Genomic DNA, 19,053 nt, shown 5'->3' on the forward strand with positions numbered 1-19,053 from the left:
GGCAGCAGGTGGTGTTCTCCCTAGTTCCGAGCTGGTTGCTTATGGCCATCCAAGGGATGTTGTTGTTGCTATATCCGGTCAATGAGGTAGAATAATAAAAGAAGTAAATGAGGTGGAGATTTTCATATTAAGAGTCAAGAATAACAAGCTCGGAAATTACAAGAACTTAAAGAGATCGTCTAAGCGAGATCGTCTAAACTGATTCTCTTTACAAATGTTCCTAGTCGCCGGAGACGAGCTCGTTCTGGTGAGAAGAGGTCGTCTCGGACTTTTAGAGGTGGCGTTTTCCGGTGGTCGTCGGAGACGAGCTCGCTCAGGTGGAGAGAGGTAGCTGTCTCTGACTTCTGGTGGTCTATGATCTTTTCAGTCTCTCCTTTCTGTGGCTCTGACATCTCCTTTTTATAGTGAAAGTACTGCTTTGTCTGCTTGTGGAATCACCCATTTGTTAATGGGCCGAGCCTAATTTTGGGTCTAGCATGGTAATGGGCTTTGTGCTAGATCCATATCCAACAGATGTTATCTCGGAGCATCCTGTGTTGCGACCGCTTCTTTTGGAACGCTTTCTTTCTAAGGTCTTTGTTGACAAGATCAAACAAGTTTTGGTACTCCTCTCTCGACCAACGTGCAAGAGTTTTCCAATGGTTGCCGTGTTTCTTTTGATGCTCTTTGACGAGTTCGAAATCCTCTTTACTCCATAACCCCTTTGATCCCTCTTCAAATAAACTATGAGCACGACAGTAGACAGCAGAATATGGCCTCCAAGGCAAAGCATGCGTTATTTCTTTCCAACAGCCTTTGACTTGTGGGTGTGATCTGCAGTTCATAACCATGTCAACCCCTTGGTCTCCTAAAACATGGGCTTCTACGTATTCGAATACAGCTTTATTGATTAACTCGTCTTCTTCCTTTGTAAACCGCTTGCCCCTCACCAGCTCAACTTGGTTACCCTCTGGATCTTCCCTTTGCTTCTTCTTCTTCTTTGCAATTTTCATAGAGTTCAAGACGTTTCCTTCAGCCTCTGAATCCACACTTTGATTCTTCTTTGCATCTTCAGTAGATTCAGCTTGTGAATCTTCTTTTTTTTTTGCTGAAATGTTAACTTTATAACAACAAAAAAAGGTTGTACAATCTCATGATCCTAAACTAGGGGATCAGGAGAAGAGAAAACAATGAGATGAGCTTTGAGCACAAGAATGCTCTACTTTGAAGTTGAAACAAATGGAAAAGCAACAGAAATAGATAAGTGGGAGAGATCTCTTCTGTTATGGTGGAGTCAAAGCTAGGGTAGCACAGTCTTGGTGTTCCATCTATTCAGTCCTTCATTCAATACCCCATCCCCTTTTCCATGATGCAGTGCTATCAATCGATTCTGCATTTCGCGGTAGACAGACCGAGCAATGTACACTGCCGAGTGAGGAGGATTAAGATAACGACGTCCATTTCTTTCGCGCCAAGTCCAATAAATCGAAGCTTGGAAAGTCATCTTCACTATCTGTGTATCTATTTTGGGGAGTCTGTTGTTTCTGAGACTCGCAATAGTCCTGGACCAGTCAGGGTTAATGCGGCCAGCTAGGAAAGGTGCCATCAACATCGTCCAAATCGTGTAGGTGAAGGGACAAGCAAAAAATAGGTGATCACGCGTTTCATCAGGTTCGCCACACAATAGACAGATCTGCGTGTGGCCCCATTGTCTCATTCGATCTCCGGTGTCCAGTCTGTTTCTACACGCTAACCAGGTGATGAACGCCTGTCGAGGAAGAGCTTGAGGAAACCAAACTATGTTGGACCAGGCCACCACAGAATGTGTTGATCGAAGTTGCTCCCAAGTAGCTTTCGATACAAACCTCTCCTCATAAGTATCCTGACTCTGCTTCCAGAGAGGCTCCTCATAAGTTGGTTTCTTCTTCTTCTTCTTCTTCTTCATGTTGGACTTTTCTTGAGCTTCTAAATCACAATAATCAACTACTCTCTTTCTCTTTCCCGTTTCTCTCTTACCATTATCATCACCATCAGAGTGTGTTCTGCGCTTCTTCGATTTCTCTCCTTCACGCTCCACAGCAAACGCATCCTTTTTTCCTCGGCTCTTCTTCATAGATATTCAAACCCTTTTCTGGGGCGTTAATCTGGATTGAGATTTCCCCCGTCTGTCGGCTTCCAAACAAAACAAAATTCACTCTTATAAAAATAAATTAAGTTTTCATTTAAAGAAAAAAGACTTTTTTTGTGTTGACGCTAGAAACGGTACAAAGACTTGAAAACCTGACCAAAGAAACTGGGCTGGGGTGGGCGTTCGGATACCCGTTCGGGTTCGAATCGGGTATTTCGGATTTTCGAGTATTTTGGTATAGAAGTGTAATACCCGTTCGGGTATTTCTTTACTTCGGGTCAGGTTCGGATATTTTTAGTTTGGGTTCGGATATTTCGGGTCGGGTTTTTGGATATTTAGATTTTGGAAAAAAATATTAAATTTCTCATTTCTCAAGTTTTTTTGTATTTAAAAAATATAAATTTCTCATTTCTCAAGTTTTTTTGTATTTAAAAAATATAAATTTCTCATTTCTCAAGTTTTTTTTACAAATAAAAGATAATAAATTGATTATTTAAAAAAAAAATTGGATGTAACTTTTGTTAATGCATGTAAACTAACTTTTGTTAATTTTAAAAATTCATTTTTTCCAGTTATATGTAAATTATCTAATTTTGAACTATGTGTATAATAAAAATAAACATTTTGAATAAAATTAAAGAAGTAAACTAGGAATATATACGTAAGTATACATATGTTCGGTTATCTTCGGATATCCATTCGGATTCGGGTAATATCCGTTCAGGTTCGGGTATCTAATCTCTCCTAATTCAATACCCGTTCGGGTATTTTGCTACTTCGGTTCGGTTTTGGTTCGGGTTGTTTTAGGTCGGGTTCGGGTACGAGTTCGGGTATCGGGTAAAATACCACCCCTAGTTGACATCAAAGGCAAATTTTTTTTTTAAACATTCGAGAAAAGGACAGAACCCACATTTAATGGCATAATGGTCAATTCTCCTTTGATTATTAGTTTCCAGTTCAGCTTCAAGACTAGACCACATCTCTCTCTCTCCCCATGGTGAAAAGATAAAATCAGAGGAAATGGAGACTGAGAGATCGAGATTAAGCTTTTAGATCTGCCTCTAATAAACGTAAGTTCCTTCTTCTTCACAATCACTCGAAAGTTTACAACTTTCATGATTTTCGTTCTCATTTTTTTCCCCCATTTTCTTTTAACTTGTGCAGGAAATTAGGGTTTTTAGTGGACATGTCTGCTCCGTTTTATTCTCCGATTGATATGCATCAAACTCTTCCTGGGTATTTTCTCTTCTTTTATAATCCACACTTATTATCCTGTATATATAATTATCCTTCTGCTTTTTTTTTATTTGTTATCATTTCTTTGTGAATCTCCAAGCTAGTTCCTTGAACTAACAAGAATCTTGTACTGAGTTATGTGACCAGTCTCCCTCTTTTAGACCTAGATTGTAATGTTTAAGCAAATATTTATCACAATTCTGACCAACAGTCCTTGTGTTTAGCTATCAGTGTTGGGATTGACCGAAAAAAATTGTTGCGTCTTTAGGGTTTTAACTGATTGATGATTATGTGTGTGTCTAGAGAGACTCCATTGTCGAGTTTTTCATATGTTTCTTGAGAGAAAGCTTTCTTTCTTTTAACTTGTTACGGTTCAGTGAACTAGCATATCACATAGTTTGTCAACGTTTGGAGCTATATTAATAAGGCTTGATTTTGAGCCCTTGTGCTTTGTTTTTATCACACTTATCTTCAGCTCCCCCTACTGTTAATTTAAATTCAGGTTTGACACTGAACCTGTCCCGCTCTCAACTTACCGAGAAGCCGAACCCGATCCATTCCACGCCACTCAGCAAGAGAAGGACGACTTCTGGGAGAACGGTTTCAACAGAGAAGAGCCAGAGCCGTCCTTTCAGGCCAAGGAAAATGGAAAGAGAAGCGTAGACAAAAACAGCAGCTCCTTCACTCATGGGGAAACCGATCTCAACCAACTCCCAGCTATCCCACAGTTTTCAACTGGTCAAGGTCCGCCTTACGCCCCTGTTGATTGGCCAAGCCCCGGTGATGTTTGGACTTGGAGAGTCGGTAGGAGAGTGACTGCTACTGGGTTTCATCAAGACAGGTTCCTGATTCTACCTCAGAGGCTTCAACACAAGAACGTTCCAAAGTCTTTCCCAAGCAAACCCACTCTTGCTCGTTACATCCAGACGAGTTTCCCTGACATGGATGCTGATGCTTTCTTTGCGTCGTTTAGCTGGAAGATCCCTGCTCTCTTCCAGCCTTCAAACAAAGGTAAAGAAAGACTTTGCTATTCTTGGTTAGCATATATAAAGTTCATGTTTGAAACAACCTTTCTTCTGTTGTAGTTGATGCTGCGTCTCTTTTTGAGGAGACACCGAAGGAAGTTCAGACTGAAGCTGCTCCGGATGGTGAGAATGCTAAAGAAGGAAACTCTAGGTACAGCCAGAGGAAGAGGAATCCAATGCCGACGTATGACCCTGTGGAAGAACTTAAACCTAAACCAACTCCACGAGGTAGTGCCAACAAGAAGAAGAAAGGAGCCACAACTCCTGCCACTGGAACTCAATCCTCCACCAAACCGAAAGCATCTCGGCAATCCGGGAGACGCTCTTCCAACCAGCAGAACGGTGGCGCTGTGGACTTAAACAACCTGAACGAGGAAGGTGAACCAAACACTAGTGGCAGGAGAAAGAAACGCAGAGCTAACTTTGAGGAAGAAGAAGATGTTTCTATCCCTCACATCTATGTCTCTCCTATGAACGGTGTCCTCGCGGTCTCGCACGAGCCTATCGATGTTGACCCTGTAGAGTTTGACAGCTACCTGAACTCTCTTGAGAACCTTCTTCATGAGAGTCAAGAAGACGCTGGGAGAGGGTCTTCCTCTGTTCTCGTTAGTGCAAGCTCTCCAATGAGAGAGTACGAATGGGCTGAAGCTAGAATGAAGATCTCTTCTCTACTTGAGAAAGATTTGCCCACTTTGTTCGGCTCCAAGGATGCTGCAGAGATAGCAGCGTTAGCAACTAAACTGAGGAAAGATCCAAACCTATCCGCTGAAGAGATAGTGAGGCTGAAGCTTATCGAAGAGATTCCAACGTTCAGTGAAGTCTTCCAGGAGAACAAAAGTGTGATTGAAGAAGCAGACTGGTTCTTCTCTGCGCTAGAGCTCAACAAAGCTAAAGTAGCGTCGCTTAAATACGAGTACAGCGATCTGAGGCACAAGCTTGGGAGCATACAGATGGAAGTGGATGAAAACGCTGAGGCAATCCGCCAGATTGATGACCAGATTGCTCAGCTTCAAGCTAGAAGGGATGAGCTGAAGCGGTACATAGGGAGCAGGGAGAAAGAGAAGGTTGATCTTAGCTATGGGCAGAAGATGGTGGCGAACTCGATACCTAAAGTGGTGCAGGAAGTTCAGGCAGCTAACTCGAAGAAGCATGAATGGGAATGCAAGAAGGATAATGCACTTAAGCGTGAAGCAGAGATCCTCTCTAAGTTCACTCCTCTTAAAGGCTTCTTCCTCTGATGAAATCAAATCTGGCCTCAAAGTTTAGCCAGTCTCGTTGTATTATTATGTAGCGGCTTTTTTTTTTCCTCTTTGTGGGGTTTTAATGTTGCAGACTGTAAACCTGTTTTACGCTTGGAGTTTTATTTATTTATTATTATCTCACGTATGTTTAATGTTGCTCTTTAGTGCTAGGAATGGCTTGTTGCATCTATATCTTGTGTTTAGACAAGAATCATAAGATAAGCTTGCTGCTTTATATCACCAGGAAAGTGTGGTGTATCTTGATATTGTTTGTGACTAAGAGTGAGCCCCAAAAAGATGTTGTGGGGCACGCTCCTGACGCTGGATTTGGGACTAACTATACAATCACATTCTAGTTCAAAATATGGTGTTTCTTCATCAACGAGGTGGAGAAACTCGCCATGCTGTTAAAATTAAAATTGGAACGGAACTTATGATGGTGAAATGTTGAGCAACTTTGTTAAACATCATTGTAGTGGCGGGAGACATTAGACAATCGGAAACTGCTGTTGAAGGCTTGTAAGCCAAAATGTGTGCTCTTCCCAAGGCTGGTGCAAATCAAGCAACCTGGAAGAGGCAAAATGTAAATGTACCAATTACCTTTATCCGTCCATTCACGGTGAATGGCACAAAACGTTTCAACAATTGTTATTTTTACCACCTTATCTCACTATACGTTTCCCAAAGTCTACAAAATATTGAACAATAATGCATTTCTTGGTTCTGGATTTTACAAACTGTGAGATCAATCAAAAGTCTCTCAACCTTTCTTCTTATTTCACTACATTGCCAACAAAAAAAAAAGAAGGCTAACAACAATATATGAAAGAAACGAGGTTTTGTTTCTTGAAATCAAACATTCAAAAAAAGCAAATGGTTTTAAGACATCATTACATAAACCAAACTGTATTACTGAACAAGAACAAGCCTCCCACTTCCAATACCTTGTCCAAAACCACCATCATTGTCCATCTTCGGAACGGTAACAATCAAAACCCCATCAACACAAACGACCGTAACAAGCTCAGCCCTCGTCGTCTCCGGAAGCCTAAAACGCCAGACATCAAGCTCCAACTCGTCCAACGACAAACCCAAAGACAACCCATTCGTCCTCACAACGATCTTGGTTATACCCGGATGGATATCCACCACGTACGCCCTCATCTCTCCGCCGCAGACGCCCTCCGTCTCCGCCACGAATCTGAAACAATCGGGTCTCTCTTCCACGGTGACATCCGCTTCGGACCTCAACGGAAGCTCGAGAACGCGGTTGAAGATGTGCGGTAGACGACGGAGATTCTTTCCGGGTTCTCGGGTCGGGTTATGGCGATGGTGGTGGATCAAGGTGTTGTTGTTGTTGTGGATTGGATGGACTCTCATGGCTTCCTCCGGGTCGGGTTTCTCGGAAAGAAGCGGATGAATCAAACTCAGGAATAGAAAGTATGAGATTATCGAAGGAATCAAAACCATAAAAGAAGAAGAAGAAGAGATAACGAGAGATGAATTAAAGGTTCGGTTTTTATGACCAGAAAGAATCTTTGTTTAATTTCATTGAAAGATCGAATCTTTGCGAATGAATGATACAAATTAATTACAAAGTGGGGAGAAGGAAACCTGTAAGATTTGTGACAGAAAAGATTGCGTCTTTCTCTCCTTTTTCTTTTTTTTTCTTTAATTTATGAATGGGTGCAGAAGGCGGTAGCATGAAAGGAAAGAGGATCTGAAATATGATAAGGGAGTTTTTTTTTTTTTTTCTCGGCATCAACTTTCATTAACCAATTTGTGAAAACAAAATTACAACCGCAAACAGTTTTTAACCCCATATACAATACCGAAATCTAGTATCACTTAAGATCATTAAATTGGATCCTATGCTACGTGATTGAATACAGTATTGCATTTTTTACCACTATGAGAACAAATTCATTCCAAGACTCTGAAATGAATTGTCTCTTAAACCACCTAATTCTACCATTAAAAACAGAGAACAAAACATGCTCTTTGCCAACGATGATCCTGTAATGAAAGGTTTTGCTCTCACATAGGATCACATATAGCTAGGACCAGAAGTTTTGAATCTATGAAAATCAGGTTGAGGCAATGGTTCCATCCACGGTCCGACTGAAATCTGCAAAAGCAGAAAAAGGAGCATGCTACCGGATCTGTCAATGACTCGGTACTGCGAATACCATACTCCTAAACGTGATCATTGCCAAGCCTCATGACCTTCCATGTAAACTACACAGAAACGTGTGAGGCCTGCCACGTTCTGTTTCTGAGAACCAGAAAAACATGTTCTCCTACAGATCGTCTTCACTTCGATGTCAAAGCTACGGTTAATCAAGGTGAAGTACCTTCCTTTCTTCTCCCGACTGAACCATAGGCGATTCATCACGGTATCAGAAAGGTTCAGCACACGTAACCCAGGGCTCGATCCAACGAACACGCATCCGCCTTCTGAGCTCTTGTACGCCTCTGGAGTGTGATATCCACAGTTCACACGGGTGAGTATAGATGTAGAGCCACCCACGCGCCGGACTGGCTCCACACATCACCACACACACCCCTCTCCTTACGGATCTGAGAACCAAGCCGTCGCATTGAAACAACTTCCAGATCTGCAACCAGAGTGACAAATCGCAGCCACGAGCCACCGCCTCGTGATGGGAGCCGACGAGACCAAAGGAAAACGGCCCGACCCAATGTTTTCTATAATCTTATGTATTTCATATAGTTGTTTATTTTTAAAATTATTATTTGAAGAATAGGTAAATAAACTTTATTTCATAAAAATATATAATTTCATAAATGTGTGGTCATTTTGAATATTTAAATCTGTAAATTTGATGACCAATAAAAATGATTCAGTAATTTTAAAATTTGAAACTATAATTTATTTTGATGTTAAAAATGTTTAATTTTTATTATTTTAACTGCAAACAATTAAATTGACGGATGAAATCTAAAAGGTATACTTCACATTTTATGGATCATTTTAGCTTTATTAAGAAGGAAACGTTACTTAAAAGTAGACGATGAGTCAAAACATATATTTTTCGGTTAATACCGTGAATTTTATTTTTTTATTTGTAAAAGTTTTGTATAAAAATAAAATGACATGGAAGTTTAGAATAGTTTGATTGGTTGATTTTTTGAGCTGAGGTGGACATGCTAAAAACTCTTAGCCGTTCTTTCCCAACTAAAAAAGAAAAGGCTGTATCACATCGAGATGTCGATTCGTTTTCCGCCCCCAATGAGATGGGGAATTTGTAACCCCCTATTTATACTTTGGGGCCCTTCATCTTTCTGAATCCAGGCCCGTCCCGGCTCGCCGTCGTTCCAACAACCGGCGGGGAGCACCTCAGTATACGATCGCGCACAGTAACTGGGAGTCCTATTACACCTAAGGCGAACTTCAATTCACCAAACCAAGGTTCATCTCGTGTAGTGATTGTGGACTCTACTAAGGATATTGAGTAGACGGTTGATGTATCAGACTCGACCCTATCTTTCGTAGCATGCATTCCCATCGGTGTCGCAACTGATTCGGTAAGCTACGCGTCCGGTGCACGAAGAACTGCCTTCGGTCCTCCAAACTGACTTATTCGTGGCAACTTTTCGGCCGCCCAACGACCTATAACGCTAGTCACTACTCCCACTGGGGCTAGGAAGTAAGCCCCACAACCCAAAGCGGCGAAAAAAATAGAATTTGCTACAAAAGCTGGCTAACAGGGGTATTCCTGCGTATGAGAACATAGTAATGGAGAAGGTAATAGCCGAAATAGGATTCGTTTTGGCTAGAGCGCCCAAATCCGCTATATATTTGACACGGGTTTGCCGTAATGCTGAAACTATGGCGAATGCATCCATCGTCATTAATGCATAAATAAAGATACCAGAGATAATCAAGAAACTAACTCCTCAAACAAGGAGTAGCCCAACCAGTTGTTCCGATTGACAGCATTGATTCCCTTATTCTTTCGACACCTGCGACTACTGCTACTACTCCTATTTCTGCAGATACTTTATTGCCTTGTTCTTTTGATGAAACTCTTCCTGCAACAAACAGCCATAAATAACATGTATTATATTGTTGGCCTTTCTTTACCTGATGGATGAGCCATGCAGTGTCTGCAGACTCCTGCTGATCTGAGGTGGGGTGGGCATGGCTTATTCATCTATATTGTCCAGTATGGTAGAGAGAATCTTCATCGGTAGGTTCCCCAACCTTCAAAAGAAAGGACATGCACTTACTTAACTTAAGGAGACCTGCTTAGGTAAATTAGTGGGACCAGAGCTTCCCATACAATTCTCATTTTAGTGTAGTATATATATTAGATTTAAAGTAACTATTAAAGCAAAATATGTATATGATTATGCATGTAGAAACATAACATGGTTTATTTAGACAATCATATTCTAAAAAAATAATAGGTAGTATTTATTTTTAAAAGCATCTCCAATTTTTTAAATAATATGGTTTATTTAGTCATCGAATCCAATTACATAATCTATAAAAATTATTTATATATATTTTTAAAAAAAATAATAACAACTAATATTAAATATTTATTTTGATTATCTAAATTATTTATTAATCTGCTTTCTGTCCTACGGACGAATTTATCCTAATATTTTATAATTATTTGTAATAGTTAGATATTGAAAAAAACACAATTTTTACGTTAATTTGTGATGAAAAGACATATCTAATAATTTTTCCAAAACCATTTTCAATAACCACATGGTTGAAATGATACAATCTTTCAACATAAGGAGGGGGGGAGGGGGGGGGGCGGGGTGGAGAACTGTTTTTAATAACTATATAGTCAAAAAACAAATTATCTTTCAATATTAATGTGGATTGCTATTATTAGTTGGTTTTCTATATGAATACTTTTAGACAATTTTAAAAATTATAGTAATAACTAATAATCCATATGGGGCGGGAACTTTTTTTAATAACTATATAATATAAGAAAAAACTGTTTTTCTTTCAATATTAATGTGGATTGCTATTATTAGTTGGTTTTCTATATAAATACTTTTAGACAATTTTTAAAATTATAGTAATAACTAATAATTCATATATCATCAGTAAAAGAATTATATATATATAGTAGAAAATTAAACTCATATAAATATAATTTTTCTACATCAATATATATATATATATATATATATATTAATGTGGATAACTATATAGTCAAAAAACAAATTATCTTTCAATATTAATGTGAATTGCTATTTTTTTTTTGTCGGCATGTGAATTGCTATTATTAGTTGGTTTTCTATATAAATACTTTTAGACAATTTTTTAAAATATACTAATAACTAATAATTTATATATCATCACTAAAACAATTATATATATATATAATAGTAATAGAAAAGTAAACTCATATAAATATAATTGTTTCTACATCAATATATATATATATATATATAACAATCACCGTTTTCAAAGTGTGATTTGTTATTTATATATATATATATATATATATATATATATATCATATGAATAGAAAAGTAATAAATATAATTGTTTCTACATCAATATATATATATATCATATTTTATATAAATATATATATTCAAGAGACGGGGCTTCCTAATTCAACAGATTCAAGAAATGATAACAATCACCGTTTTTATAAAATGATAAAAATCACCATTTTCAAAGTGCATATCAAAAAAAAAAATTCTCAAGAGAAGAGATGTTTACATTTCTTTCTTGAACATCACAAATGGAATTGTTGCATTAACTATCAGTTTTATTATGCTACTATTATTACAGATTTAAAGTAACTTTTAAAGCAAAGTATGTATATGATTATGCATGTAGACACATAATACATATAGGCACCGTCTCCGCCCTGAGCAAACAAAATGCAATTAAACAAAATCTAATACCTAACATTTTCATTTTCTTAATACTAAAACGTTTATTTATTTTAGTCATTATCATAACATTTAAATTATCTCAATAAGCTTATTTCATTAAATGTCATTTTCCTCCGACATCATCTCCAGTGACCTGCATTCGCTGCTACAGAAGGCTCTATCTCCCCTGCAAAATTAAATCACCACAAATTTGTTAATTAGCTATTCGAACTCCAATTACAGAAAATATCATATAGTTTAAATTGATTTCTTGTATACGGTTAAAGTGTAAGAAAATATGAATTTACCTGTACATGAAAATGTCATCACGAGGTCCAAGATTCTTCTTACAGTTACAGCAGGTACTGAGAAAGCTGTCGGATGGTAAACAATCCGATTCGTTAATCGGGTCGGAGCTCCTGAAGTAAACGACCCCGGGTTGGCTCTCAACGATACAGTTATCGAATATATGGATCGTTCTCGGGTTAGGCCCGTGACACGTAACGCACGTGTAGTCTTCCGATAATTCCATATCGCTGGTCGAGAAATAGCCGGTGGAGATACGGGGCGACCCAGGATCCGACCCGGAAACCGTTTTCTTCATCTCTTCCGGCGGAGGGGAGACCGGAGGATTCTTTGTTTTGATCCCAAAATCCGACGAGGAGCGTGGAGGATCTGGGACCCGGATCCGGAGCTGAGACCCGAATAGAATTGTCCCGGATCTTGGTCGGGAGAATTCGGGTTCTTGGTTTTCTTCCTGGATGAGAGAATCGACAATAGCAAGTCCGGTTCTTTTGGGTTCGAGCTTGAGCCGGGTCTCGGGTTCGTGGAGTTTCAGGTTATCGGATCCATAAGGGTTTTTTAAAACGGTGAAAGGTTTTGTGTCGAGGATGGAGGTGGGACTCGCCACGGCGTCGTTTTCAGTGAAGCTTTTAAAGCTGCTGAAAGCTGTGAAGAGCCGTGGAAACGGCGTCGGTTTGCTCTGTTTCTGGTTGGTGTCCGCCATTAACAAAGCTTGCTTGCTTCTTGATCTCTTCTTCAGCATAACTCACTGCTCGATCACGCAAAAGAAAATCAAAACTTTAAGCTAAAAGTCTCTTCGTTATTTGCAAAACTGAGACAGAACACGAGAAAGAACCTAAGAAGCTAACCTCAACAATCAGAAAAGTTTCGGACTTGTGGAAACTTTCAGAGGAAATAAAAGATATGGAGTTCTGTTGCCTCCATGATTGAGAAAACAAAATAAAATTTGGAGAGAAAAAACAAAACAAATAAGAAAAAGAAATGAAAGTAACCGAAAAGAGGAGAGAGCTTTATTTACTCCCGACTTTCTAGCACTTTTAATGTAACACAAAACGTTCTGCTTGAGATTGAAGTAAGAAGAAAAACAAACAAACAAACAAGAAAATAATAATAATAAAAATCGATATTTTTTTTAATTTGTTGGGACTTAGTGGGTTATACTTCCAATGACCTATGAGAGAACAAAAACAAAACAGCCCCACTGCTTCTCTTCCATATCCTCAAAAATCGCCATGAAGTTGCATTGCAGAAACTGAGAAACAGAGCACTAATGAGTTAAAAAATAACACTAACGAAACTAATAATATATATGTATTTAATTAAGAGCCCTTTAATTAATAGTATAAGTTTGTGCATGGAATATTATGTATATATTATATATAGAGAGAAAGAGATGTACATTACAGTGGAAATCAGTTCAGTGGGTGAAGAAAACCACTCATAGCTTTAACTCCATCAGTGGAACTTCCCAAATTCGTTTCACTATTTTTATAAGAAAACTGCATTATTATTTTTTTTATTTTATTCTTTATTAGTTTAAGATTTTTTTTCTTGCTTTTTAGTGTGCCAAGGAACCACTCACGTCGTTTTCTACTGACCCTTTCGTCTTTTATTATTTCTTTTGGATTTTTCTTTTAGTTTTCTTTCCATATTCTTTTCTGTTTATTTATATAAAAAGGAAACTTTAGTAATTTAATAAAAAGAAGACGTTTGAAAATTCTCGTGTTGCATTCTTCCTATACTTGCACATTGCACTAGTCATACAACTAATCCATCAATTGGAATATCACAAACCTTCCTGGGGATAACATAATAAAATAGATATGAATACCAAAGTTGTTTTCTCTTGATAAAAAAAAAAGTGTTTACTCTTTATTCCGGTCGTCAAGCTTCAAACTGCGATGGAGTTTTGCGCAAACCTACCACGAGTTTAGCATTTGGGCTTGTTCTAAGCTCAAAACTCCAAATAACTCTAACAAAGCGAATCTGTTCTTAGTGGAAATCAAATTCAAACGCACTAAGGCCAGAAAGGTGTAATCACTTCTCACAGATCCTGATCAAGCTACTATTAGGCCACTTAGTTTGGGTCTCTTTTCTTCTTCTTTTTTTCTAGTTTGAGTTTATATATGAATTAATATAGATATAATGTACTTCTTACTCAAACTTGATTAGGTGTTTGTTTATAAGTTATGGATGAATCATATATACTAGTAAAAAGTAGGGAAAGCGGAATTTCAAGCCGACGTTTCTCATAAACGGAAATGTAGAAATTAAATAGATTTATTTGATTTCATTTGTATAAAAATTAGGGTCGACAAACTAATCAGTATTTTTCTTATTATAAAAATCTCTGACTTGTTTTCTGAATTCCCAAAAACTGTAGATAAATAAAAATTAAACTGTAGATAAAATAAAATTAATCTTTTCTGATCTTTGTACCCATTATATATTTTCGTACAAAACATGGCTAAACCTTCACATCATGACTAGAAATTGTATACAGTTTGTTTTCACACTCACATTACAAACGTGTTTAGATAAAAAAAAAATCATTGATACAAAAATAAGTTTTATAATGTTAGTAGATTTACGGAATTTGTAGTAAAATCAAAACAGATCGTAACCAGAAAAAGGGAGTAACTAACTCGAAGAAACATGCATGTAGTTTTCTCAACGGGAGACAAATCGAGATGATGATCACAACAACTTTTAGTTCATTTTTGGATCAAATTAGCTATGATCGAAAATTTTCTTTATGTAATGATTTATTGGTACCTTTTTCGGTGATGATGGTGATTTTGTTAGCATGAGTGTGTGGGTGGACTTGGTCACCCAGCATCGGAATGGAATGAGATACGATCATACGTACGAATATCTTTCACAATCTTATAACTGATTTCTTTTGCTTTCATCGCTGGCTAGTCTCTTTTGTTGGACATCGTCACACACTGATAAATAACTTAATAGTTTTATATAATACACTTGCTACGTATAAAACGAAAACTTAAAACGTTATTCTAGAGAGAAAAAAATTTCATACTGCATGGAATTACTAATATCTCATTTATAAGAAAAATATTTTAACTCTTTCTTTTGTTTGGTGGAAAAAGTTGTGTTGGGTTGACATATTTGTATATGTGTATATGACGACAGGAATATATTTTGCACCAGAACAATACTTAAGTTCACCCCTAGTGTGAACTTATGAATTCACCTATTTCCTTATTGCAATCATATTACCATAAATATTAATATCACATAAATAAATAAATCATAAATTACAAAAGAAATAAACTTTAAATCATAAATTCTAAATTCGAACCCTAAACCCAAATTTTAGATCTTAAATTTTAAACAAAACTCTAAACCTATACCCTAAACCCAAACTTATACCCTAAACCCAAACTATATACCATAAATCCTAAACCCTAAACTCAAACCATAAATCCTAAACCTAAACTCTAAATCCTAAACCCAAACTCTAAACCCTAAATCTTAAATCTTAAACCCAAATTGTAAATCATAAACCCATAATTTTCAAATACCTTTGGGTTAATGATCATCAAATATATTTTCAAATACATTTTAGGGCATAGAGTTCGGGTTTATGGTTTACAGTTTGAGTTTAAGATTTATGATTTAGGGTTTATAGTTTGGGTTTAGGGTTTAGAGTTTGGGTTTAGGGTTTAGGATTTAGGGTATATAGTTTGGGTTTAGGGTATAGGTTTGGGTTTTGGGTTTAGAGTTTAGATTAAAATTTAAGATCTAAGATTTGAATTTAGGGTTTGAATTTAAAGTTTATTATTTAAAGTTTACTTTTTGTAATTTATAATTTATTTATTTATGTGACATTAATATTTATACTAATTTAATTGAAATAAAGAAATAGGTGAATTCATAAGTTCACCCCAGGAGTAAACTTAAGTATTGTTCTTTTGCGCCTATCAATACAGGCCGGCAATCTTTTACATAAGTGTTGCTGCTCACAGTCTAACCACCAAATGGTAATATCCCCGAAAAGAGAACTAAAAAGTTAAAAATACAAAAGTAATACCAGACTGTGGTAATAAAAGATTCATTGTATGTCACTTTATCTCTTTATTATTTTCATATTCCATTGTTTTTTTTCATTCCATCTAATCCACCAGATCTTTCTACATGCATTCAACCACCATGCCATATTAATTCCATCACAGTGACTATAAACCATCCTCTAATCTCCAGTGCATCTATCTTCTCAATCGCTTTGGCGTTCACCAACAAACGTTTGAAATTTCTGATGAATTTTTCGCAATTGTATTTTAACATCTCCTTGCGAGAGAGAAGCTATAGCATCATGAATCCAAAGGTAGCCCTGTTCTGTTGAAAAATGTTATGGCAACGATGGCGTTCGGAATTTACAAGTCGAATTGAAGAAATTTTGTCAGGATAAATCGCAGCAATTAATTAGTTGTGTTGTTGAAGACAAACAGTGAATCGCCGGAATAAACAGCGATGTCCTCCGAAGTAAAATTGAGTCGCCAGCTACTTGTTTTTTTCACCATTTGTTGGCTACCCGTTGATTTCTTCATTTTCTATGTGTATTTTTTAGTCGCCAGTAGCTGTTGCAGCGGTTATAACGAACATGGCTAATATGTCCCGTTTTGAGTGACGATTCTTGGCATTTGTAATTCCAAACAACATGTAGCCCTCTCACTCTTGGAATATGAGAGCTATATCCCCCAAATGAGAAATCACTTCTTTAGGTGACGTGTCTTATAGGTGATTTAGTGATTTCTGGTGACGTGTCTTATAGGTGAAGTTTCAAGAAATCGTTATAATTTGATTGGTTGATTGTTTTTAATTTTATTTATTTAAATTAGATCTAAAATTTGAGGTAAGTCTAAAATCATTTAACATCACTTGCCATATAATCTAAATAATATTACAAATAACAATTTATGGCAATTAATTCTCGAAATTATAGAAAGATTAATAATGTTTTATTTATTACTTTTAATATTTATAGTCTAAAAATATAATGAGCAAATTTTTATATAAGATAATTATAATTGTTTTATACTCTACATGATGAATTGTATTCGAATATAATTATATAATAACTATTTATATATTACACAATCCAAACATGTTTATTAATATTATTTATCGTTGTTTACATAATAAATTTATCAGAATTTTAAAAATGTTATAAATTATTTATAAAAATAGAAATCCTACTATTTAAAAATCCTTATAATTTCATTGGTTAATGATTTTTAATTTTTATTTATTTTAATCAATTCTTAAAAAGTCAATTCTATAACCAATTAATGTTAGTTTCAAAACTATTTATATATTCTTATGCATAATCATTTATAGTATTTAATGGTAGCAATTATAGGAAATTCTATATAGTACTTCATCAATTGTTTTTGCACTAATAGTCTATTTATAAATTATATGAATTATGTTGTTAAAAAGTAGTTAATAAAATAAATATACTAGCTCTACTTTCTATTATAAACATTTGTAAAAATATTTAATTTCCTATTTACGTCATAATATACATATATAAAACATATAATTCTAATAAAATAATTATAATAACTATTAATGCATCATATAGCAAGTTTATAATTATTTAAAAACATAAATTGTACGGTAAGTCGTTTAAAATAATATTAATAAATTAATTTATTTCTTGGAATATAAAATCGAGAAAATCAGAACATTATATTAAAAGTTTTACAATGCACGAAACAAAGTTCTAACCATTTTTATACAAATAGAAACTTTTTATTTTGATGTAATAAATATATTGAATCTCACACTGATATATGTCAAAATAATTACATCAAATTATTAAAAATTAGATATGATTTTTCTGATATATATTAAATTAAATTAGGTTTTTATTAAAGTCCTCCAATATATTAATTTGAGAAGTTACTTTAATGACTTCTGATGACGTGTCACTCATACAAATACTTTGAGAAAAATTCTTATAATTGTTATGAACCGACTGGTTCAGGTGGATGTTTATCCAAAAGATACTAGTAGGCTTTGGCCCATTAGTGGCCCATCTTGTAGTCCCTATATAAGGAGTTCATATTCGACATTAATAAGACACACATTCACAACACGTTATCAGCACGAGCTCAAAACCCTAGCAAAATTCGTAGGTCATCCAAACCTTAAAAACTAGCCGCATCTTAAAACAGTCATATCTCCCTAACCGTAACGACCTAGATGGCGAGCCACTTATCAATCTGAAGATCTCGACGAGACGAAGCCATCGCCGCTAACCTCGTGAGGATCCGATCTCAGACGCGCCGGCACGCTGTATTTTAGTACGCGCCGTCAATTGCTCAAGAACCCTAATTTTGACGCAACTTCAAATCGGTCGTTCTCTCAAACCATAACGATCCAAACGACGTGCGATATACCAAATTGAAGATCTTGAAGAGAAGAATCCATAGCCGGAAACCTCGCGTCGATCAGATCTCAGACGCCCCGCCAAGCTCTGTTTTAGTGTGCGCCGTCAATTCACAAGAATCCTAATTTTGACTCAACTTCAAATCGATCGTTCTCCCAAACCGTAAAGATCCAGAAAACGTGCGACATATCAATTTGAAGCTTTTGAAGAGGAGAATCCAACGCCGCAGACCTCACCTCAATCCGTGATCAGACGCGTTCTCTACGACAGATACAAGCTCCGCCGTCAAAATCAGAAACTAAACCTAAGGCTGCAAACTTCTCTTTCTAGTTTGTTTATAGCTGATTGTTTTTCATATTACTAACTTCTTTTTGATCAATTTTTTTTAGGAAAACAAAGTCAGACCCATTGAGGTTAAAGAGAAGCCAAGGAGTAAAATCGATCGAGTTTAAGGTAAGTTAACAAAATCCAAACTTCTTTTGAAAACTTGAAACCGATTTTATAAAATAAAATTTGAGGTTTGCGATTTGAACTAAGTTGAACTATTGTTCTTGCTTGATTTAAATCAAATCGTTAGGTTACTAGATTTTATAAAATGTACCGATTAATATTCAAACCATAAAACTTATGAAATTAATATTTTGTATAAAACCCTAACCAAATCGGATTATGAAATCCTTTAAACCATATCCGATTATTAAACCCTAATCTAAACCGGTTTATGAACTTATAAAAACCAAATCTGAATTGTGAAAACATTAAACCAAATCAGTTTATAAATCCCTAAACCAATCGATATTATAAACCCTATTTTGGTAGATAGAAAGTTTCCATTTCTAG

The 19,053-nt window shown here is 36.1% G+C and overlaps 5 protein-coding genes across 5 annotated transcripts in view; 2 read left to right on the forward strand and 3 right to left on the reverse strand.

Moving 5' to 3' along the window:
- LOC108863517 (CRC domain-containing protein TSO1) overlaps nt 1-19,053 on the forward strand; it is a 92,981-nt gene that overhangs the window by 2,248 nt on the left and 71,680 nt on the right. The window lies entirely within an intron of this gene.
- Nucleotides 3,025-5,761, forward strand: LOC108863144 (uncharacterized). The gene is made up of 4 exons (XM_018637470.2): nt 3,025-3,177; nt 3,272-3,343; nt 3,846-4,354; nt 4,429-5,761. The coding sequence occupies exons 2-4, from the start codon at nt 3,294-3,296 to the stop codon at nt 5,604-5,606; spliced, it is 1,737 nt and encodes a 578-aa protein (XP_018492972.1). The 5' UTR covers nt 3,025-3,177; nt 3,272-3,293; the 3' UTR covers nt 5,607-5,761.
- On the reverse strand, nt 6,355-7,322 carry LOC108857402 (17.6 kDa class II heat shock protein). Its single transcript, XM_018631385.2, has one exon. It carries the CDS (start codon nt 7,077-7,079, stop codon nt 6,519-6,521), a length of 561 nt encoding a protein of 186 aa, XP_018486887.1. The 5' UTR covers nt 7,080-7,322; the 3' UTR covers nt 6,355-6,518.
- Nucleotides 8,749-9,787, reverse strand: LOC130494835 (NADH-ubiquinone oxidoreductase chain 2-like). Its single transcript, XM_056985643.1, is given in 4 exon segments — nt 8,749-9,311; nt 9,313-9,526; nt 9,597-9,665; nt 9,718-9,787. Coding segments are annotated over 4 exon segments (501 nt in total). The 3' UTR covers nt 8,749-9,163.
- On the reverse strand, nt 11,293-13,091 carry LOC108856348 (FCS-Like Zinc finger 8). Its single transcript, XM_018630125.2, has 3 exons — nt 12,644-13,091; nt 11,801-12,543; nt 11,293-11,679 (listed from the first exon to the last, which is right to left on the reverse strand). The coding sequence occupies exons 2-3, from the start codon at nt 12,535-12,537 to the stop codon at nt 11,610-11,612; spliced, it is 807 nt and encodes a 268-aa protein (XP_018485627.1). The 5' UTR covers nt 12,538-12,543; nt 12,644-13,091; the 3' UTR covers nt 11,293-11,609.

This window comes from Raphanus sativus, chromosome 5 (genome assembly GCF_000801105.2).
Source record: "Raphanus sativus cultivar WK10039 chromosome 5, ASM80110v3, whole genome shotgun sequence".
NCBI lineage: Eukaryota > Viridiplantae > Streptophyta > Magnoliopsida > Brassicales > Brassicaceae > Raphanus > Raphanus sativus.